Source organism: Hylobates moloch, unplaced genomic scaffold (genome assembly GCF_009828535.3).
Source record: "Hylobates moloch isolate HMO894 unplaced genomic scaffold, HMol_V3 SCAFFOLD_7, whole genome shotgun sequence".
Lineage (NCBI taxonomy): Eukaryota > Metazoa > Chordata > Mammalia > Primates > Hylobatidae > Hylobates > Hylobates moloch.
Window position 1 is genome coordinate 114,118,014 of NW_026652282.1, and position 24,435 is coordinate 114,142,448.

The window sequence follows — 24,435 nt, forward strand, 5'->3', positions numbered from 1 at the left end:
GGTGCCTAGTGACCTGGCTGGCTCTATCCATATGCCTCCAAATGACTCAGGTGTGGGTTTTCAGCTTTTCTCATTCTAACATTCTCCCTTAGAGCCCTTGATTGTGTTAGCTCTTCAGTATTCTATACCCCTCTGTGTATCTTCTTCTTCTTCTACAAAACAAATAATAATGGTACCCACGCTGGGAGGATATAATGAGTTTATCCACATAAAATGCTTAAAACCATGCCTGGCACATAGTAAGCACTCAAAAAATATGAGCTATTATTATTGTGCCAACCCTATCATTACCTCCTCCATGCTTTCTCTCTGAATGGCACTGGCATCTGCCCATTTGCCCAAGGTGGAAAGTGACCTCATCCTCGACAACTCTTTCTCCCTCACTCTGCCACATCTAAATAGACAGGTCTTGCTGATTCTTCTTCTTAAATCTGCATCTTCATCCACTCCCCCAGAGAGAGTTTTCCAAAATGCAATTCTGACCATGTCAGCCTTCTCCCTTCACTTGCACTCACTTGCCCCCCTCAAACTTCCAACATGCTTACAACCTTTCTCTGGCCGGGCGTGGTGGCTCATGCCTGTAATCCCAGCACTTTGGGAGACTGAGGTGGGTGGATCGCTTGAGCCCAGGAGTTTAAGACCAGCCTGGGCAACATGGCAAAATCTCATCTCTACAAATAAAAAAAATTAACCAGGCATGGTGGCACATGCCTGTAGTCCCAGCTACTCGGGAGGCTGAGGTGAGAGAATTGCTTAAGCACCAGAGTTTGAGGCTGAAGTGAGCCATGATTGTGCCACTGCACTCCAGCCTGGGTGACAGAGGGAGACCCTTTCTCAAAACAAACAAAACAAAACAAAACACCAAACCAAACCAAAGGTTTGAAGGCAGCAAACCAGAGTGCTGCCTTCAAGCCTTCAATCTTTTGGTGGTGTTTCCCTGTAGTGCTATGTTCAGAAAGATTAGGATGTCACATCTGGACTCAGTGGAGTGGGGTGCTGTGATTATGAATGTCTGCTATGGAGAGGGATGGGGGTTGGGGAGGCTAATGGCCCATATGTTGTGAATTTATAGACCCTGCTACAGGATCAAGACCAAGCTCCTTAACAAGGCAGAGAAGGCCCTCATGATGTGCCCCCTAACAAATCTTCCAGCCTCACCTCTTGCTTCTCTGTACTCTAGTCACACCAAAGTGCATGTCATTTTCAGAACTACCATGCTCTTTCTCATCTCCAAGTCGTTGCTCATACTATCCCACCAGCCTGCAGTTTTCTTCCCTTTCCACCTGACCCCTACACATTGTTTCAGACTCAGCTCAGTTTCTGACCACCCAAGGCTGGGTATGAAGCTTTACCTTTGTGTTTCCACAACTCCCTGTACATACTGCAATCAGTGCTTTAACCACTTTACATTACAATGACCCAGTTAGGTGTCTGTGCCCTTCCCATTGCCCACCGTCCCCCAAGACCCCCAACTACACTAGGAACTTTTATGGGCAGGTACTTTGCTTATTCGTTTTTGTATGGCCAGGGCCATGCAACAAACACTTACTGAGCACCAATTATGTCCCAGGCACTGGGAATTACCTGACCATCATGTTGGTAAATGCTTGAAGCATATTGACGGAGCACTCTGCCTAGGGCTAGGTGTCACTGAGGAAGGAGATGCATCTGAACTGAATTTTTCATTTTTATTTTTATTTTTTTGAGACATTCTCACCCTGTTGTCCAGGCTGGCTGGAGTGCAGTGGCACGATCATAGCTCACAGCACCCTTAACCTCCTGGGCTCAAGCAATCCTCTCACCTTGACCTCTGGAGTAGCTGGGACTACAGGCTCACACTACCACACCCAGCTAATTTTTTGTAGAGACAGGGTTTCACCATGTTGCCCAGGCTGGTCTCAAACTCCTGGGCTCAAGTGATCCTCCCACCTCGCCCCCCCCACAGTGCCGGGATTAAAGAAGAAAGCCACGACGTCCAGCCTGAACTGAGTTTTAAAGGTACAAAAGGGGAAACAAGTATGGGTTAACAGGTCAGCACGTGCAGAATATTAACAGCCACTATTTATGGGAACCTACCAAGGCATGGGCACTGGGCTAAGTGCTTTATGTATATGACAGATACAAGACTTTACAAAGGCCCAGGCAGGCCTGAAGGAACAGAATAGCAAGTTTGGCAACAGTGAAAACTTTAAGGTAGTTGGAGCATAGGATGGAGTAGGGGTTAGTGAGAGAAAAGATTGGAGATGTAGGTTGGGGCCAGATTAGGAAAGACTGAGCTAAGGGATTTGGTTTCACTACTCCTCATTCATACCTAGAATTTAGGGACAGCAAGGAGAATGCCCTTATGATTCCAAGCTGGCTATTGGTGAGAAGACTACAACCTCTCCTCGAAGGAAGGCAGACTTTCATTCCTTAAGTTGAATATGTTTCTAAACCCCTTGGAGGCACTGACCTTTAGCTGCTTTAGGCTAAATACAACTTGGGTATTTAGGTTTAGAAAGCCCTAGAGCTGAAAGAAATGTGCATGATTTCCACAGATACTGCCCAAATCATTATTGTTGTTCTCCCAAAATATCCATCTTCTTTGTTCCAACTATCATTCCATATGAAGTGGTGTGTGGGGAGAAGGAAAGCTAGAACAAGAAAAACTAAATGGAGACACATTCATGGCTCCACGCTCTAAAAATGCCTGAATCAAAAAGATATCAGTTCAGAAAGATGCTATCTCTGCATGTGGACTAAAAATGATAAAGAATTTATGAACCCACAGGCATGAAATCCCTGGGTTCCTTTTCATTATCAATTTAGTCTTCTAGTGCTGTGTGTCACAGACAGGTTCTGACATCTGCAGAAGCAGAGCACAGATGTTCTTACTGAACTGCTGCATATTTGTATAGAAAATCTCCAGTGATCCGACCACATTTTGGGAGAATCTCACTTCTTAGTCCTCTAGCAGTTGGTACTGTATGTGAGTATGAGTAATAATGTTGCCTCCCTACACAAACAAGAAAGAAATGTTGAACAGGAGAGTGGGAGTGTGTTCCAAATTTAGCTTTCCTCCCAACCTCTGCCCATATGGTCGGTGGTTCAAAAAATGATTACTGAGCCAACAAAATGTAACCTGATATTAGGAGTTCCACTCGAACTCTGAAACCAAGGCTAATACCAGCACACGGTATACATTTGTCTTAATGCCATCTTCTACAGTGAGGCTGAACTCTAAAAGTGGTCCTCACCTGGGTGCTCCAGTGAACTGACCTGCAAGAATACCACTGAGGTTTGGGATGGGACTGATAAGATTTCCATCAGTTAGCAGAGGGATTTCAGAGCGAGTCCCCGGACCTCAACAGGGAATAAGAAGTTTTGAGGAAAAAAGTTTATGGATCTTACAGATCCAAGTTAAGAAAGTTTCCAAGTTTGGGATTCCTAGAAGTCAGTATCACTGAAAATGAGGGGCTTTTTAATTTGCCAGCATAACTTTGGAAGACAGAAATTTTCTCTCACTCATGGTGGCAAGAGCTATTGATTTAAGCTGAGAACCTTTAAGGACAAACGAAGGAAAATAAATCCTCTAAATGTATTGTCTTACCCAGTGGTGAGCTGGTAAATATTTAACAACTGGCTCTCAAAAAAGGAAGTATGCATGTCAGGTTATTTTTAATTTTATTGGAATAAAGGATGTGCAGCATCTTACAATTTACAGATAAAAATATAAAATACTCTTCATTATAAATTTTATTTAGCCAATTAGCTCTCATAGAATGCTTTCATTGACTTTTGTTCAGGCTCTTACAACTGGAGCCAAACTAGGGTTATGATCGATGAGCAAGTGTAGTTCCTACAAGAATACTGGTTGATATATTGGAATACACTAAGAGGCAACACAAAAGTGAAATAATACTATTATTATTAGTGTTCCAACTCCAGTGGAGTCAGAACTTCACTCCATCAGTGATAGGAGCAACTTCTTTACTGAATTGGATAATAGTTTTCAAATACTGGAAGAATAGTTCTTCAATTTTTTTTGTGCTATTCACAATGTAATGGCTACAGAGACAACATGATTTTAAGTTTATTCTGTGCTATTAACATTTTCTCCTATCACTTTCTTAAGTCTAGAGTCTAGACAATCAACAAAACAATAGATCAAGCCCTGATTTGTAGTTTCTTCCTGATTTCTGTGGTGTAAATATTTCTATCCTGGCCAGCTTTAAGCTACCAATGTGACCACACTGAACACAGAATTGCAAGAGTATATATTATTTCCACCACACATATATACACTATACACATATAACCTTAAGAGTAGAGATAATTATAAAATGCAATTAAATAATTAGGATGTGATGAGTCTTCAGTGTTATTTTTGTTTAGTAGAATTTATTTCATTGTAAATTTATATAATTTAATTTTTAGTAATGGCCATGTTTAACAACTGGCTCACAGGAATTCTGAAAATTTAACAATTGGCTCTCGTGAGCCAGTGCCAGCCAGCTCTAGTACACCACTGCCCTCATTCCATTTAGACTGCTTTTGAGTGTTTCCCACCATGAGATCCAAGGTGAGGAGGAATACAAGGCAGAGACACACAGAGCAGGCTACACCTCCCTACTCAATGTGTGGGCTACTGCTCTGCTATTTATTGCTAATCTGCAAGAAGATAAGTACAGACATTGAAAATAAGCACTTTGAAACTTTTATAGCAACTTGACAGAGATTTTTACGTCTGTTGAATCTCATAATTAAAAAGTGTGGCTTGTATTTTATAGGGTTTTTTTTTTTTGGTCATTTTCTTTTTCTGGTAATTTAGTTTTATTTTCTACAAAGATGACAGATTTGGGAGGAATGAAACAAACAAACAAACAAACAAACCCTGGGTCCTCCATCATAGATAACTTGAGATGCACTGGTCTATTCTGTGTGGGCAGAATCAGAAAGGAGAGAGTGGTGCAGGGGATGAGTGTGAACTGGACAACCTTAATATTGACAATACAGCAATCAGCACTAACTGCTTGTAGCTGGGGGAAGGGCTCTATCCCGGGTTTGCTTTTCTAACATGAGGCAGGACGGCCACAAGCCTGGAAATAATTGGGGAGAAATGAGAACTGGATTCTTGTAGTGGCAAAACAAATCTGGAGGCTGTGAATGACAGAAGATGTTGAAAAGAATTGCTCCCTGGAAAAGTCTCTGCCATTCGTAAGGATCCGTTTTCTTAGGAAAATAGTTACACAAAATCATAATTGGTGACATGTGCTCACAGATAAACAACCACAGAGATTCTCTTCTCCACTCCTCTTTCTTTCCCCCAGCCTGAAAAATTGCCTCACTGGTTTGCTCCACCATATTGATTCTCTTTTGTTCTATTTACATGTTTACATCATAAAATTTTAGCCCCTCAGAGCTATTCAGGACCCCGGAAGTCAAAAGTCCATCATGATGTAGGTATCTATCCACTCTCTGACACCTGAGCCCCATCCAGCCAATATTTCTTCTTCTCTTTTTTTTTTATTTTTATTTTTTTGAGATGCAGTCTCACTCTGTTGCCCAGGCTGGAGTGAAGTGGTGCGATCTCAACTCACTACAACCTCCACCTCCTGGGTTCAAGCAATTCTCCCACCTCAGCCTCCTGAGTAGCTGGGATTACAGGTGTGTGCCACCAGGCCTGGCTAATTTTTGTATTTTTAGTAGAGACGGGATGTTGCCATGTTAGCAAGGCTGGTCTCGAACTCCTGGCCTCAAGTGATCTGCCTGCCTCGGCCTCCCAAAGTGCTGGGACTACATGTGTGAGCCACTGCACTTGGCCTGATATGCTTATTTATTCTCTAGTCAAATACCTTCAAAGTCAGGAAGCTGATTGTTTCTCAGGGCAATCCATTCAATTGAGGAATAGCTCAAAGAAATAGTTAATCTTTCTGTTAGCCAAAATACGTCCCCTTGTAAATGTCATGCATTGGCTCCAGATCTACTCTCCTCTTCCATATGCAAGACTTCTTACTATTAGAAGACAACATTCATATCTTCCTAATTCTTCTCTCATGTAGACTGAACACTGTTACTTCTTTTCACCATCCTCCCACTGTCCCTGTGTGCAGAATCTTCCCCATCTGTCTCTGTCTTCTCAAGATGCACAGGAGGCTACAAACACCCTATGTTTCACATGCCGTGGCTTCCCCCACTCAGCTGAGTCCTTACTCCTGTGTTGACTGGAACAGGGATCTCAGATCTCTTTGCTCACAAATATGGCTGCTAAAAGTTGAGGATACTTTGAGGAAGCTAGTTTAAGATGCAGTGAAGGTGAAGCACACTGTTGCCCTATCGAATATGGGACCAAAGGAAGCAAATGTGAAAAGTAAACATTACAAATCCATAACTGAGTATTTACTAAATATGTACTGAGAGTCACTGAGCAGCATGGAGGGAAGGAGAATAGGTGATTGAGAACTGTGAAGTGTATACACAGGATGAAAAATACTTGCTTTTGACCCTCCAAGGAGTTCACTGTTAATTGGAGAACCACTCTCCTCTGAAGCTTATCCTGAATGTGCTCATGAGATTTCCTCCTGCTCTAACCTAGACTGTCCTCAGATACCTGAATTTGTAGAATAGCCTCTACTCCATTTTTGTTTTTTCTTTTTAAAACAGATTCTCACTCTGTCACCCAGGCTGAAGTGCAGTGGCGTGATCTCAGCTCACTGCAACCTCCACCTCCCAGGTTCAAGCGATTCTCATGCCTCACCCTCTCGAGTATCTGGGATGACAGGTGTGCACCACCATGCCCGGATAATTTTTGGATTTTTGGTAGAGATGGGGTTTCACCATGTTGCTCAGGCTAGACTCGAACTCCTCTGCTCAAGTAATCCATCCACCTTGGCCTCCCAAGCTGCTGGGATTACAGGTGTGAGCCACTGTGCCTGGCCTTCTACTCCATTTTTATTTACTTGGTAATTATATTACTGCTTCAGTCCACCAATGAGCTACAAATTAAAAGATTCTGTCTGTGCTAGTGCTCCTGTTCTCACCTTAAAAGCTTATTTACCATCAGACATTCACATCAGGATTGTAAAAAACAAAAACAGGTGAAAAGGCACTTCTTAAAAAACTCAGCAAGTACATTTGGAAGTGATAAGAATCATTAAACATCTTTTAGGCAGATGTGTACACAGGCAAGATCTATAAGAAGGTTTCCCTTCAGAAAAATTAACCACACAAAAACTTGCCAGTAACTTCGTTCATACCAGTGCGAATGGGAAATCTCCTTGTACCCGACACAGACAAATAAAGGAAAGAGGGGAGGTGATGGCTGCATCTTTGTTCTTTTTGCCATGCTAGAAAAACCTAGAGGACTGCACTGTCTGAATTGGAGAGATTTGACAGCACATGCGTGCACATGTGCACAGTTTAAGGGGCCTTATGGAAAGTCAACGATTGGAGGGCATTGGATGGCTCCACATCCCTCCCCTCTCCGAGCAGGACCTCAGCCCTCACTTTATTCCTGATCTCTACCTGCAGCCACTAGGACTATCCACACTAGATCTTTTCAGCTTCTGTCTCACTCTGCACGCTCACAATTCCTTGTTTCTGATTTGAACCCCTAGGAGATCATTGTTTATCATGGAAACTTTGGATGACAGCACAGGTTTAATCAGACAGCTCCGCATTTCTCTTTCTGCTATGCTATTTCTTCTTGCAGGGGAGCACTTTCCTTTTGCTGGCATGTAAGTTTGCACTCCCAGATCCCTCAGGATGTTATCCTACAGTCACTGCTTCACTTCTGTTTGGCAGCTCAGTGAGAGGCTTCGGGCTTGCCACTTTCCTGCTGGATCCTTCTCTACTTCCCCACCAGCTGAATGCTGAACCTGTCCATCCCTTTCCTTTCTACCAATACTTGGCTAAATTACCACATTTTAGTTGAGGCTGTCATGAAACTGGCCAACATGGCTTCTGTCCAGAGAAAATCAATTGCACCACTTAGTCAAATTCATCTGTTCAACAGTTTCCTCTTAATTTGAAGATTGATTAGAAAATATAATACAATGGCACTAAATTGCTCGCAATATCCCTAATACTTACTCAATTCTTAGAGAGTTATGTGTAAGGCCTACCAGCAAGTACAACTTTTACAGCATTACTCCTGATAAAAGCCTTATAGCCTAATGGCTCAGATGGGAAAGTATCACAGCGCAGCACACCTAGAAAAGCAAATCTCAGAATATCTCCTTCCAAATAATAAGAAACAAACTCCCTAAGGTATCCTGAGTTATGATAACTTTATGGGAAGTTTTAACCTTTGCCCATTCTCATCTATCACCAGATTACCTATAGTAATTCCCTAGCCAACATTAAAGCATGGGGAAGGCCTCTTTCTTGGTATACCTACTCAATTGGCAGGTAATACCACTGCTAAAGCTCACATCGAAGTCCCCTTTGTGAGCCCTGGGAGCTTCACAAAGCTCTAGGGTGAGCTGGGATTGGCTGTCTTGTCAATTGATTAGTGAGAACCACCTGGTCTGTATCTGTGTGAAAAGTGTTATTATGGTGAGCTTTGCTTCCTTCAGCTTCCCTATGACATTTGATCTCTAAAAGAAAAGACCAAAACATGAAAGCAGATTGCTTGTAGCTCAGAGCGAGATAGAATGGAAAAAATCAGGGGCCCTTTCTTGACCCTCCCCAACTCGTTGTCCACCCATGCCCTTATCGCCCCACTAGCACCAAAGAAAACAAAACATAACTAGCTGTGATTCTTTCAAGATGTAAGTGACTACTATTGTTGTGACTATGTGGTTATTTGTACAACTCAACATATTTGTCATTGTTCAAATACCTTCTCACTTCAAACCACCCTGGGCTAAAAACAAGTTAATGAGTAATTAAAAATGCCACCTTTGGGAATGGAGATGATGGAGAACATCTTTTTTTCAGAGATTCTTTCTTTTTTTATTTTTAACTGACATGTAATAATTGTATATATTTACGGAGTACATAGTGATGTTTTGATTCATATAATATATACTGATCAGATCAGGGTCATTAGCATATCCATCATCTCAAACACTTATCATTTCTTTGTGCTGGGAACATTCAATATCCTCCTTCTGGCTATTTGAAACTATATATTATTGTTAACTCTAGTCATCCTACAGTGGTTCTAGAACACCAGAACTTATTCCTCTCATCTAGCTGCAATTTTGTATCCTTTGACATGTCTCTCCCTACCCCACCTCTGTTCTACTTTTTACTTCTACGAGATCAACTTTTTTTAGTTTTCATATACGAGTGGGAACATGTGGTGTTTAACTTTTTGTTACCAGCTTATTTCAATTAACACAATGTCCTCCAGTTCCATTCACATTGGCTGGAATGACAGGATTTCCTTCTTTTTTATGGCTGAATAGTATTCCACGGTGTACATATACACCATATTTTCTTTATGCATTCATCTGTTGCTGGAAACCAAGGTTGAATCCATATTTTGGCCATTGTGAATAGTGTTGCACTAAACATGGGGGTGCAGATGTCTCTTCAATATATTGGTTTCCTTTCCTTTGAGTAAATGCCCAGTAGTGAGATTACTGGATCATATGGTAGTTCTATTTGTAGTTTTTTGAGGAATCTCCACACTGTTCTTTATAGTGGCTGTACTAGTGTATATTGCCACCAACAGTGTATAAGAGTAGCACATTTATAATGAAAATTATTGGCTTAGAAATTTGGAACTTAGTTTAGTTTTATTCACCAAAAGCCTTTAGCTAAAATTATAATTTAAGCTATAACCCTAAACAATATTAATAATATTATCCTAAATGGATACGATGCTTTAAAGTTTATAACGTATGTTACATCCATTATCTCATGTGTTTCATTCAGCAACTTATGAGGTGGGTAGGTCAGGAAATATTTTATCACCATTTTTGCAAGTGAGGAAACTGTGGCTCAGACGAACTGACTGACTTTGTCCAAGGTCACAACATTGGGAAATGGCAGACACAGAACTGGGACCCAGTTTGTTTTACTCTGTAGAAGTGACGCCCTTCCCTTTATATTCTCAAACTTCAACAGTCTAAGGGTAAGAAGGTGTCTCATTTGCCCAATAGATGGGATCTCCCTCCCGGTGGATGACATGGGGTCCCTTGCACTGAGGTCACATGTTGGAGGGGCTGATATCCCAAGAAATAAGTTTGGAGGGAGTCACTACAAGATCTTGCCTGAGAGTTCCAGGGGTGGCTTACTTAGCAGGAAGCAATCTACAACTTACGTGACAAAGATCTGAATGGTGCATTTCCAAAGAGCACAAAGGAAGGGGAATTGGGTTACTTACACTATAAAATACATTTTGGTAAAACTGCCATAATTTATTCCTGGACTTGTTACCAACAGGGTAGTATAAATAGATATATTACTGTATCTAATGTATGCCGAGTTCTGCATAGGACCTAATAACTTTCCCATTTAAAAAAACAACAAACAAACAAACAAACAAAACCCAGGACATTTCATTTCCCTACAAGCTTTCTACTCATTTTTTAGCAGGCAACATGATTTGTTCTAAATCATTAATATTTTGCAGTTGTCACTCATGTTAAAAGGCCTATCATAAAGTTCCAATGGTCCTTTTCACCAGACCACTCTATTAATGAATTTATTAATGCAAAATGACTACCAGCCTACGTTTATGAAGGTTTGACTTGACACTTTACAAGAACATTTAAGCCATTGAAGTGTCCTTCACCTTTCCTATGTGCGCAGGCTTATTAGGAGTAGAAGTGTAAGGTTACACTTGATCCAGTAAAAAAAAAAAAAAAAAAGAAAAAAGATCACTGGCTTATGAAAATATTTCCTAATTGCTGTTTTACTTGAGATCGTCGTTATTTTGCTTTCAGATTATAAGGTAACTATAAAAAGGGAATATATGCTACAGACAGCTAAAATAATAAGTTATAATCTAATGATACTAAATAATACTAATAATATTACCCTAAATGGGGCTCACAGCTGTGAAATCTTAAAGGCTTCCTCCACAGTACTGCTGGGACGAAGTGACTAGCCAGGGGCAGACCACTGCTTTCCCCCATAGCACTTGGAGATGACAACAGAAGAATGGCAAAAGGGACCAGTCACCCCCTGTCAAGCAACAAGTGGCAGGTTTTCTCTTTGCAGTCCCCACACTGACATCTGAGAGACTGAAAGTTTCTTGAAGGCAAGCATTTCTATGAGAAATATCTGTGTACCAAGGGCAACAAACGGCCATTTGCTTTTAATATTGGTGATATTGTTTGGCTGTATCCCCACCCAAATCTCATCTAGAATTGTAGCTCCCATAACTCCCACGTGTTGTGAGAGGGACCCTGTGGGAGGTAATTGAATCATGTTGGCAGTTTCCCCCATACCGTTCTTGTGGTAGTGAATAAGTCTCATGAGATCTGATGGTTTTATTTATTTATGTATTTATTTATTTTATTTTTTTGAGATGGAGTTTCACTCTTGTTGTCCAGGCTGGAGTGCAATGGTGCAATCTCGGCTCACTGCAACCTCCGCCTCCCAGGTCAAGCCATTCTCCTCCCTCAGCCTCCCAAGGAGCTGGGATTACAGGCATGCACCACCACACCTGGCTAATTTCGTATTTTTAGTAGAGGCAGGGTTTCTCCCTGTTGGTCAGGCTGGTCTTTAACTCCCGACCTCAGATTATCTGCCCACCTTGGCTTCGCAAAGTGCTGGCATTACAGGCATGAGCCACCACACCTGGCTGATCTGTGGTTTTATAAGGGGTTTCCCCTTTTGCGTGGCTCTCATTCTGTCTTGCCCACTGCCATGTAAGGCGTGCCTTTGCTCTCCTTTCATCTTCTGCCATGGTTGTGAGTCCTCCCCAGCCATGTGGAACTGTGAGTCCATTAAACATGTTTCCTTTATAAATTACCCCATCTCTCGTATGTCTTTATCAGCAGCACCAGAACAGACTAATACAATCGGTTTAAGCGCTAAGCCCAAGATGTGTTTCCTGAACGCTACTCCCCAGCCCACGCCCCTCCTACTCCCATGTAGCAATAAGGAACGTTTCTGTCTTTTATAGTAGGTTTCCACTTTCTTCATTCATCATTTTGCCCTGTCTTCAGCCCAGATTGAGACAAGATCATCTTTTTGTTCTGAGACTGGCAGTTATAAAGACATTAGGATCACTAGAATGTCCTGGCTGCACACACAGAGCAGTGTAAGCTGCAGCAAGAATAGGTCCAGGGAGGACAAGGAAGGATGAGGAATGTTAATGCAGATGTCTCTGAGATGGCTGTTCTTGCTGGGAGTTGGTTTTTCTATGTTCCAATTGTGTTTCCAATAGCAGATGTGTGTGTGTGTGTGTGTGTGTGCATGTGTGTTTCTGTGCAGATAAGAGTGGGAACATGGTGGAGAGGGGGCAGATGCTCAAGATGCTTAGTCATCACATATTAACCTGGGGCACCTGGCCAGAGCTTGCAAAGTTTCTCAGGGATCTGCCCCAGCCGAAGCACTGGAAGTGGCCAGCTTTCCAAACAGCTTACAAGAAGGGCTTTAAAAAGAGAAAGTCATTAACTAGGAACACTGCAGATGTCAGCCTGGCAAAAAGAGAGCTTATTACACCAGGTCCATCATGGATGAAGATCTGTTTTTGGAGGGGAGTACGTATATGGGTGTTCAGACTCATGGGCAAAATCTAATCTTTGCAGAAAATACATGAGCTAGAGATGCTGAGAAAGCTAAAGGACTTCCAGAGAATTTAGACTAATAATAATAATCATCTATGGTTGCTTTAAATAGCAGGTTAAAAAGCACTTTTCTAGTCATTATTATATTTGATTTTCACAATAACTCATTGAAGTAGGCAAGGCAAAGGTGATTATGCCCATTTTACAACAGGGGAAACTGAGGATCAGAGCAGCTAAATAACTTGCTCAAGGACCCAAGTGTCCTAATCAATTACATGGATGACTGGGCCTTGAAGCTCTCTTACACTTAGAATACTTAGCTCATGGTTGGGCAGTTTAGTGGCTTCTTACATGCTTGAAGTATTAAACCTAAAAGGACAGAAGTTCCCAATTTGAATGTAGTAAGGGGCTGGGCACAATGGCTCATGCCTGTAATCCCAGCACTTTGGGAGGCTGAGGCGGTAGGATTGCTTCAGCCCAGGAGTTCAAGATCAGCCTGGGCAAGAAAGCAAAACACTATCTCTACAAAACATAAAATAATTAGCTGGGCATGGTGGCATGTGGCTGTAGTCCCAGCTACTCAGGGGGCTAAGGCAAGATGATTGCTTGGGCCTAGGAGTCTGAGACTGCAATGAGCTCTGATTGCACCACTGCACTCCAGCCTGAGCAACAAAGTGGGACCCTGTCAAAAAAAAAAAAAAAAAAAAAAGGCTGCAAACAAATCACCCAAGGTCTTGTTAAGATGGCTTTCTGATTCAGTAGGTCTTGAGGTGGCCCCTGAGATTCTGCATTTCTAATAAGCTCCCAGATAATATAAATGCTTCTGGTCCATGGACCTCACTTGGAGTAGCAACGGTTAAGAGGATATTGTTGCTGAATGTTGGTTACCTGGTTGTAATCGTCTTTCATGGATCTTAAACAAACAAACAAACAAACAAAGCTAAGACAATTGTAATTTACATCTACAGGTTCTTCGAGCTCTCACAGGTCAGCAACAGCAGAACAGTAGCTTTAATATCATTTTGAGTGCTTACTAGGTACCAGGCACTGTGCCAAATGGTTTACAAGGATGATTTTATTTAATCCCTACAACTCTATGAAATAGGAACTATTATTAGCTCCAGTTAAACATATATATATATATATATATATATATTTATTTTATTTTAAGTTCTGGGATACATGTGAAGGACATGCAGATTTGTTCCATAGGTAAATGTGTGCCATGGTGGTTTGCTGCACCTACCAACCCATCACCTAGGTATTAAGCCCAGCATGCATTAGCTATTTATCCTGATGCTCTCCCTCCCCCGATCCCCTACCCGACAGGCCCCAGTGTGTGTTGTTCCCCTCCCTGTGTTCATGTGTTCTAATTGTTCAATCCCACTTTTGAGTGAGAACATGCAGTGTTTGGTTTTCTGTTCCTGTGCTAGTTTGCTGTATCTCCACTTTTTAGAAACAGAAGCAGGCTGAGAGAGATGAAGTATCCCACTGCTATGATTTGATGAATGTTTGTGCCCCATCCAAAATTCATGTTGAAACTTAATGCCCGCGGCAATGCAACAGTATGAAGAGGTGGGCCTTTTAGGAGGTGATTAGGCCATGAGAGCTCTGCCCTCATGGAGGGAATTAGTCCCTTATAAAAGGGCTGGAGAGAACTAGGTAGGCTCCTTTCTGCCTTTCCATCTCTTCTGCCATGTGAGGACACAGCATCTGTCCCTTTTTTGCCCTTCTGCAGTCCCCCAGGTGAGGACACAGCATTTGTTCCGTCTGCAACATGAGGATGCAGGAAGAAGGCATTCACCAGACACCAAATGCTGGCACCTTCATCTCGGACTTCCTGGCCACCAGAACTGTAAGTATAACTTCCCAGTATGTATAAATTACTCAATCTAAGATATTTTGTTATAGCAGTGCAAATGGACTAGGATACGCACCGAAAGGGAAATACATTACCCTTGGTTCTGAGAAGTGCAAGGAACAGGCGAAGATGTAACCATGGGGAAGACATCATGTAATGGTCATCCCACCAACAATTAAATTCAACAATCAGAAAGAAGAAGACTCTAAGGATTCTATGTAAAATTTATAAATATGAAATAAGGAAAAAGAGAACAGAGAACTTTGAGATGAATAGTTTTATAAATGAATATACCCCAGAAAGCCTGGAAACTACTAAAACCTTCTTATTATTAGGTTGGCGTAAAAGTAATTGTGGTTTTTGCCATTACTTTTAATAGCATCCTAATGCACAAGTGTGTTGAAGACCACATGTGGGGAGCCCTTGGTAAGAAGCCCAGCTTGCCAGATTGGTGGAAAAGTCAAAGGGGTTAGAATGGGGAAAGTGAGATCTTTTCTATATGGAACTATAGCTCAAGAGAAGAGAACAGAGAACCTGCAAGGTCAGATGAAAACTTACAAGATGTCCTCAAAAGACTCTGATAAGCACCCTGCCAGAGATCAAAGCCAAAGAAATGAACATAATCACAGACTGCTGGCACTGGAATGCCCTGCAAGACTTGTGTGTGAACTCCCTCTATTTCACAAATGGAGAAACTGACTTTTCAAAAGTGGAAGGGGCTCGCTTTAGGACATATGGGAGAAGCAAAGCCAGGAATAGAACCTGGGTGTCCTGCACTTCATTCAGTGCCTCAAAAGAAGGGAAGAAGTAAGCCAGGGAAGCCAGCCGATAGAACTACTTGCTGGTCATGTCGCAAAAGGTCTGTTCAGGGACAAAAGGGAGATACAAGAGAGTCTTAACATATTCTGAGCCATGCTCTTTATTCCCAAGTTGTATTTTGGAGGAGGCAATTTGGAGGGCTAAATGAAATGGTGGTGAATGTGCATGGTGTTCCAAGTCTAGCTGACTAAATAAATGGATGCTGATGAATCATCAGGACCAGATGGCATCTATCCAAATTTTAGGTAAAATTGTATAACAGCTGACCAAAGCATATAGCCTGTCATTCCAAATAGCTATTATGCCAAATAGCTATTATACCATGAGCCTGGCAGATTGGCAATGAGTCTCCTCTCCATGAGAAGCATTTTTAAAGGGGGCCCAAGGAACTTCAGGCTGGTAGGATCACTGAACATGTTAGGCAAGTGTAATGTATTGGGGGCTAGGCATCATTTTTCCTCTCAATTAAATTAACCACCATTTGTCTAATGTTTTATAGTTTATAAAGAACTTAGTGTTAATCATGCCTAACAAATTGACTAGAATTCTTTTACAGGATAAATGTGTATGTGGACAAAGGGAAACCATGGATGTAATCTATTTAGATTTTGAAAAGGCCCTTGACAAGATCCCATGCCAAACACTGTTTTAACAAGTTAAGTCACCATGGAATTGTGGAGCAGTGCTTTGAAATGGATAGGAAAGTGGCTTATAGTCAGGAAAGCACAAGTAGGAATAAGCATAGACTTTCTGGAGAAGTATGAACAGTGGTATGTCTCAGGGATCAGTGCTGGGACCAGGCAACATTTTGGTAAGTTATCTGGGCAACTTTAGATGACCACAACTTTTCCAGGTAGCAAAATGCAAAGCTGACTTTGATCTTTTTATAGTTGTGTTGATGATCAGAGAAAAAAGAGTCAGAGTAGGCTTGTTCAAGGAGTGGCCTCTGAAACCAGACTTCTTGGCTCTGATTCCTGACTCTGCCCTTCGTGAACGTGAATTTAAGCAAGCCACTCCACCTCCTCCTGCATGATTCTTTTTTATTATAATTTAAGTTCCATGGTACATGTGCACAACATGCAGGTTTGTTACATATGTATACATGTGCCATGTTGGTGTGCTGCACCCGTTAACTCATCATTTACATTAGGTATATCTCCTAATGCTATCCCTCCCCCCTCCCCACTCCCCCCACCCCAGGACAGGCCCCCGTGTGTGATATTCCCCCCCCTGTGTCCAAGTGTTCTCATTGTTCAATTCCCACTATGAGTGAGAACACCTCCAGTATAAATTTTCTCATCTGTAAAGTGAGAATAGTAATGACCCGTACCTCATAGTGGTATTGTGAAAATGATATGAGACAATGCATGCCAAGCTCTGGCACAGTGTTTACAGCATAATAAGTGTCCAATGAACATTAGCTTCTCTTATTTTTACTTTTCATGTTTACTCAACATTCTTCTAATAGGTTGCCAGGCTCTGAGTGGTCACTTTATGTCCTATGGAATCTGGGAGCCATTGTAGACTGTTACATGAAAGCACTGGCAGAACTCCTTTTAGTAATGAATTCAGAGGACAGAGGTAACTATGGACTGAGATGGCTATGAAAGATTTCATGGAGAGAAACTAACAATTATGGAACACCTAGCATATGCTAGATACTTGCCTAGATGTTTTATAAATGTTCCCCCTCGATTTAATAGTCCTATGAAGTTGGGGTTATGATCCCCATTTAATGGATGACAGAATGGAGACATAGAGGGGAGGCTAAGAAACTTGTCCCAGGTCATGCTTGCTCATAAGTAGAGCAAGAATTTAAATAAACATTTGTCCTACCCCAAGACCTATTTTCTTTTCACTGCATCACACTTGAATTGCACCTTGAAGGATGGGTAAAATTTAAGATGAAAGAAAAAAAGGTCAATCTCTATAGAAATAAAATGGGCAGTCCGGGCACTGGGGTTCATGTCTGTAATCCCAGGACTTTGGGAAGCCGAGGCAGGCAGGGATCACACGAGGTCAGGAGTTCGAGACCAGCCTGGCCAACATGGCAAAACCCTGTCTCTACTAAAAATACAAAAATTAGCTGGGTGTGGTTGTGTGCACCTGCAATCCCAGCTACTCAGGAGGCTGAGGCAGGAGAATCACTTGAACCCGGGAGACAGAGGTTTCAGTGAGCCAAGACTGTGTCACTGCACTCCAGCCTGAGCAACACAGTGAGACTCTGTCTCAAAAAAAAAAAAAAAAAAGAAAAAAAAAAAAAAAAAAAAAAGAAATAAACATAGGCAGTGGTGTGAAAACAGAAACAAGAACAGTATGGTTATGGGGTTCATGGAGCATGAATATGGCTGTTCTTACCAAAGTGGAGGGTACTTATGGGGGCTAGTGGTGGGAAATGAAGCCAGAAGGGTAGTTGAGGCTAGACCAGAAGACCCTCAGAACTCTGCTAAGGAGTCTTAGCTTTATCTTCAAGGCATGAAGGCAGCTGAGCTGCGGAGAAAGTATGAGATGCCTTCAAAAGATTAACCAGGTAGCTATGCAAGATGAATTTGATGGAATCTTCTGCCTGGGTCTCAAATTCTTTGTCCTCTCATCTACTAGCCTAAGGCTCTCAACACTCCTGCCTGAGCCTAGAAGCCTGGAGACCACCTAGGATGTGTCTGCAATAGTATGTGCAGGAGGGTGTGAAGGGGGAATAGAAAGGAAGGATTGGGCTGGGTGTAGTGACTCACGCCTGTAATCCCAGCACTGTGGGAGGCTGAGGTGGGTGGATCACCTGAGGACAGGGGTTTGAGACCAGCCTGGCCAACATGGATAAACCCCGTCTCTACTAAAAATACAAAAAACTAGTTGGGCGTGGTGGTGCACACCTGTAATCCCAGCTACTTGGGAGGCTGAGGCAGGAAAATTGCTTGAACCTGGGAGGTGGAGGTTGCAGCGAGCTGAGACTGCGCCACTGCACTCCAGCCTGGGCAACAAGAGCCAAACTCCATCTCAAAAAAAAAAAAAAAGTATTAACGGAAGCAGAATAAATTACAAAGAAAGAATTGACAGGGATTGGGGGCCTAATTACATATAAGGGCAAGAGAGAAGAAGCAAAGATGGCTTTAGGTTTAAGCCTCAGTGATCAGGAGAATGATGGTCAGTTGATAAATCTGACTTGTGACACATCACGTTCGGGGTGGTGGTGGTGAAGTCAGAAATGATTAATAAGCAGCTGGAGACGTGGGATGGTAGGAGAGCAGTTAAGACTCGTGGTAATGACTTTATGTAAGTTATTTCCCACAGTGTTATAATAGTTAAAGAATGTTCATTGTAGGATTATCCACAACAGCCAAGAGGTGGAAGTAATCTACATGTCCACTGATGGATGAACGGATAAAAAATTGTGGTACATACATACAATGGAATATTACTCAGCCTTAAAAAGAAGGAAATCTTGTCACATGCTACAACATGGATGAACCTTGAGAAAATTATGCTGAGTGAAATAAACCAGTCACGGACAAATACTGCATGATTCCATCATATATGAGGTATCTAAAGTAGTCACAGAAGCAGAAAGTAAAATGGTGGTTGCTAAGGGCTGGGGGAGGGAAAAATAAGGAGTTGCTGTTCAATGGACAGAGTTTTAGTCACACAAGATGAAAATGTTCTAGAGATCTGTTGCACAACAATGTGCATATAATTAACAATATTGTACTGTACACTTAAAAGTTTAAGAGGGCAGATTCCATGTTAGATTTTTTTTTACCCTAATAAAAAATAAAAAAGTCTTAAAAAAAAGTTGAGGCCAGCCATGGTGGCTCACACCTATAATCTCAGCACTTTGGGAAGTTGAGGTGAGAGGATCACTTGAGCCCAAGAGTTTGAGGCTGCAGTGAGGTGCGAACGCGCCATTGCACTCCAGCCTAGGGGACAGAGGGAGACCCTATCTCAAAAAGGAAGAAAAAGCCAAAAGAGGGAGAGTAGGTAAGATCTGCATTATTTCTGGAGAAGAGAGAAAAGACAGAGGCTTAAGAAAGGACATCCGGATAATAGCCAGTTTCAGGTAGGATTAGGAAGAAGAACTAAGAAGGAAAGAGGCTGCCAGAGAAATAGGAACATTTAGCATCTCAGAGGCCATGGGGGATAGGGTTTTAAAGAGAAGGCTGTGCACCGCAGAGGAAAGAGAATGGCACTGGAAGTCTCAAGACCCGAGGTAGATTTCTAGTTCTTCCATATAGAGCAATCTAATTTCTTCTTTGAGCCCTGGTTTTATTGTCTGTAAAATCAAAGAACACCTATCCACATGAAAGTACTCTAAACTGTGATATGGAATACAAATGTAAGGAATTTTTGTTGTTGTTTTGCCTCCTTGGCCCCAGCAGTACTATATTACTTTTTTCTGTTGCTCTTGTTGTTTAGTTATTATTATTTTTTTTATTGAGACAGACTCTGGCTCTGTCTCCCAGGCTGGAGCACAGTGGCACAATCTCAGCTCACTACAACCACTGCCTCCTGGACTGAAGCAATTCTCCCAAGTAGCTGGGACAATAGGCGTACCACCACACCCTGCTAATTTTTGTATTTTTGTAGAGACAGGATTTCATCATGTTGCCCAGGCTGGTCTGGAACTCCTGGGCTCAAGCAATTCTCCCACCTCAGCCTCCTAAATTGCTGGGATTACAAGCATGAACCACCGTGCCCTGCCACTCTTGTCTTTATGTAGGTCTTCAGTTATGTGCCATAGCCTATCTATGTTAGACTGCTTGTGAGAAAACAAAATAGACATAACGTCCTAAGAAAAGAGGGTCAGCTAATGGCTCTTCCTTTGAAAGTTATCCAACCATTGGTTTTCAGAAGACTTCCAAGGTTGCATTTCTTTTTTTTGTTTGTTTGTTTTTAACTTTTGTTTTAAGTTCAGGGGTACATGTCTAGGTTTGTTATATAGGTAAACTTGTGTCATGAGGGTTTATTGTACAGGTTATTTCATCCCAAATTTGCATTTCTTATTATGCATTTCTTTTTATAAATGAGAAGAACCAAGGAAAACTCCAATGAGAAACAGAGCCAACTGATTAGGTCAGTTCATTTTAGATAATGAAAAACAGGAAGTTACCCTTTTAAACTACCAAAGGTTGGAATGGTGGGAGGAAAAGAAGGAGGTTACCTGAAAACTTCACTTTCTAGAGCTTGTATAGTCTTTCCTTGAAGAGTTGATGAGATTGTGTGTTGCAGGGAATGTAAGGGAATTGCAGAGAGTGGGTTCAATTTATTTTTAATTCCTGAGCATCACCATTTTTAAATTACATTTGGGTCAGCACTAATCAGTTACCTGCAAGGAAGCGGAGCTGATTCTTCACTTTCATCATTCCATCACCAGAGCCTCCAATGCACTCATCTTCATCGTCACCGCAGTCTCCACTTTCAAACCCTTCCTCATCCAGGTTTTTATCCAGAACTCTACCTTTGGGCACAGACATGGTTCTCAGGAGCTGAAAGAAAACAACCAGGAATGCATCAGCTCTTCATATTTCTCACGTGGGTCTGCACAGTGTGTTATTAACAGGAGGCATTAAAAATGTTCAATGAATTACACAGAAGCTGTAAAAAATCACCTTCAAATTTAAGTACGTGTAAACTGCTTATACTCTTTAGAGTTTCAGACTTCTGAACCTTTCCACAGCATTTGATGTGATGGTCTACTCCTTGACTCTACTTACATCATGCAGTAGCCAGAGTGTATATTGCATTAGATCTTCTCATACCATGGTATTTAAGCTCCTGAAAGTCTCCATGATACAATTCACTGATGAGGAACTTAAGACATGATAAGGCAAAGCTAAGAGGACACCAAGACCAGAAAAGATCCCTATGGAAGTCCCCAATAATCAAATTTACAGTCACTAAATTAAAACCACAAAATGCTTCCTACCAAATGAGGAGAATAGTAGTGCCATTTTATACATATGTACAATGACTACTTATAATCAATCATCATTATATATGACTTGATCACTAGAAAAATTGTTCAATATTCTCCTCTCCTGCAATTCCAATAAGATGCTTTTAAATTTATTTTGCTTTATTGTAGATAATATGCACACTAAGAGACATGTTTGTTTCACTCTGTGGTGTCTGGCTTTTCAGTCACATGGCCAATGCATTACTAATTTCACGGGACTCCTACCTTTCAAAAGTCTCTCCACTGACCCAGAGACCCAGCACACCGCACGAAGGGTCCCTGAGGGCCGTTGTCAGATTCCATCTTATTTTTTTTTTTCCTCGCCATCTCTCTCCAAGGCTTCATTCTCATATTCTGTTTTTGTCCTGGCTTCTTCCCCATCACCCATTTCTCATCCTAAATCTTAGACCCAACCCCTACTTTTAAAAGATAGCCAACAAAAGATTCGGGATATGCAGAAACTGAGATCTTGTGACTGTGGAAGAGATATCCAGAAAGAAAAACTGCTGCAAACACAAGCTGGGGTTTCTGCGGTTTCCATCGTCCCTATGTTTATGTCATGGCTAAGTATACTTTTATGTTCTCCACCTGTGATTTAGCTGCCACCCCGAGATCTACTTGGAAAGAGCTACATACTACAGAGAAATGTGATTCTGCAGGTGGCTTTTACGTTTTTATTTTTATTTTTTAGCAAAGAAAGGAAAGTCCCAAAGAGGTTTCCGTTTTTGTTTTTGTTTTTTCTGGCCAACAACCTCTAACGGTATTGGAGAAGCCAATCTACCAACTGTCTCCCACTCCAGCACCACATTCACCCTGCCACTTCTGCTGCTGCTCATCATACACAACTACATTTATTATATATAAATACAGGCTAAGATGAGCTAGATTAGTGGTTCTCAAACTTCTTGGTCTCAGGACTCCTTTATACTTACTGAGAACCATAGAGTTTATATAAGTTATTTTTGTTTATACAAGTTATATCTATCAACATTTACCATCTTAGAAATTATAACTGAGAAATTTTTAAAATATTTATTTGATAGCTTCTGTAAACATAACAAGAATGAACCCATGATGTGACATAAACATTTTTTTTTTTTTTGACACAGGGTCTGGATCCATCACCCAGGTGGGAGTGCAGTGGCATGATCATGGCTCACTGCAGCCTCGACCTCCCAGGCTCAAGCAATCCTCCCACCTCAGCTTCCTAAGTAGATGGGACTACAGGTGTGTGACACCATCCCCAGCTAATTTTTTTTTTTTTACTTTTTGTAGAGGCGAGGTCTCACTATGTTGCCCAGGCTAGAACATAAACATTTTTGAATGACAAACATATTTTCCCAGACATAAGATAATTCATAGGAAGAGTGGCACTATTTAACAGTTTTATAAATCTCTTTGATGTCTAGCTTAATATAAGATAGCTGGATTGTCAAATCTGCTTCTCCACTCAATCTGCTGTGATATATGGTTTTGGTTGAAATATTTGCAGTTAATCCAACCTCCCACAGATATGTCATGGGAAAAGAGAGAAGTATTTTAGCAGACTTTTCAGATAATTGTGGAGATTTTTCTTTGATACTACATAAAAACTCAACAAGTAGTTAGTTGCAATGTGGAATATGAAACTATATAAATAAATATATCCTGTTACATTTAAATCCACCTGTATGTTTTAAACTTTGAACATGCATTTTACTCATTCTGTATCATCATCCATGGGTCATCTGGAAAATACTGGCTCACTGAGCAATGCAGGTCTTCCCAATGTCAACACCTTTCATTATATGATATAAAAAAATCACATTCGTTAATATCATCTCCAATCTCATCCGAAAAGTCTTTAAGTTTTGGGAAGCTCTCAAGCTCACAGTGGCAGATAAAAGTTTAAAACAATTTTCGGTTTTCTATTGAAAGCCTGAATTTTATTATTGGCAATAAATACTGCCAGTTGTTTTCCCTGAACTGACAGGCTCTCTTTGTTCCTTTCCAAGAAAATGTTTAGCAAGTATTCGAGTCTGCATAACTATAGTTTGTCAGTCATTCTCTCAAGTAAAAAATGAAACAGGAAGCTCACAGCTCAAATTTCTCACAAGTGCTTTTTCTTGAGATGCACATTGACATGGTTTACTGTGTAAATACTTTAAGTGTACTTCCCATTTTATAACACAGAATCTTTTAAAAGTGCAATAGATGAGGTTTAATAAAATTAATAAATTTTTTACAGATTCAGCAATGCTATCCTTAAGTAAAACTGCCCTTTATTTTTCTGCAAGAACACACCAGTGATGAATACAATGACTACTAGTACATTTTGGTGCTATTGGCTTAATTCATTCTGTGGTGTCTTGATTCATACTGTGGCATCAAAGAGTTGTACTTGCCACTGCTTTTGAACCATTGTGCAAATATCAACACAGGGGAAAAGACAAATAACATCTTAGTACTGTTGTGCAAGTAGTTTTAACCTTGTGGATCCCTGGATTTCTTGGATTCCCAGGATCCATAAACCATTCTTTGAGAACAGCTAATCTAGCCTATAACATCACTTCAGTTTCACCAAAACCCCCAGTGCCCTCCTTTATCAATCATTATGTCTTATGAGAAATTCGCTTTCAATATAAGCATTTTTGTTAATTTTCAAGAATGCATCTTTTGTGTACATCATGGAATACCTGAATGAGAATTTTTCACATAAGTAGAATTTATGTTTAGATATAGATTAGTGAACTTGCTATTTCTCAAGCACATCTTGCATCTGTCCCTTTCATTAACACCTTCAGTACACATTCATTGAGAATGTACTATGAGCTGTTCTTCATTTGTGTCTGTTCAAAGCCCTCCATACTTTTAAGCCAAGTTCTAGTGCCATGTTATTAATAAAGTTTTCCTGGTAGACAGTCATTATAGCTCTCCCTCTCCCTCTTCTACCACTGTTCCCTTTATCTGTACCTCCTAAATGCCACTTTCTGTATGCAATCCGGTATTATTTGTACACATGACTTCTCTCCACCACCATTCTGTGAGCTGCCCAGGGGTTTAATCTTATATATCATCTTTGAACCCCAGAGCATGTAAGGCAGTGTCTAGCACACAGTAGGCACTCAATATATGTGCTATTGAACTGAAGCAAAATG

At 41.2% G+C, this 24,435-nt stretch overlaps 1 protein-coding gene across 1 annotated transcript in view; it reads right to left on the reverse strand.

Annotated features, from left to right (window-relative positions):
- GPC3 (glypican 3) overlaps window positions 1-24,435 on the reverse strand; it is a 478,961-nt gene that overhangs the window by 42,102 nt on the left and 412,424 nt on the right. Inside the window, exon 7 of the mRNA XM_058441435.1 lies at window positions 20,669-20,828. Coding sequence (XP_058297418.1) covers window positions 20,669-20,828 — 160 coding nt within the window. The remainder of the gene's footprint in view (window positions 1-20,668; window positions 20,829-24,435) is intronic.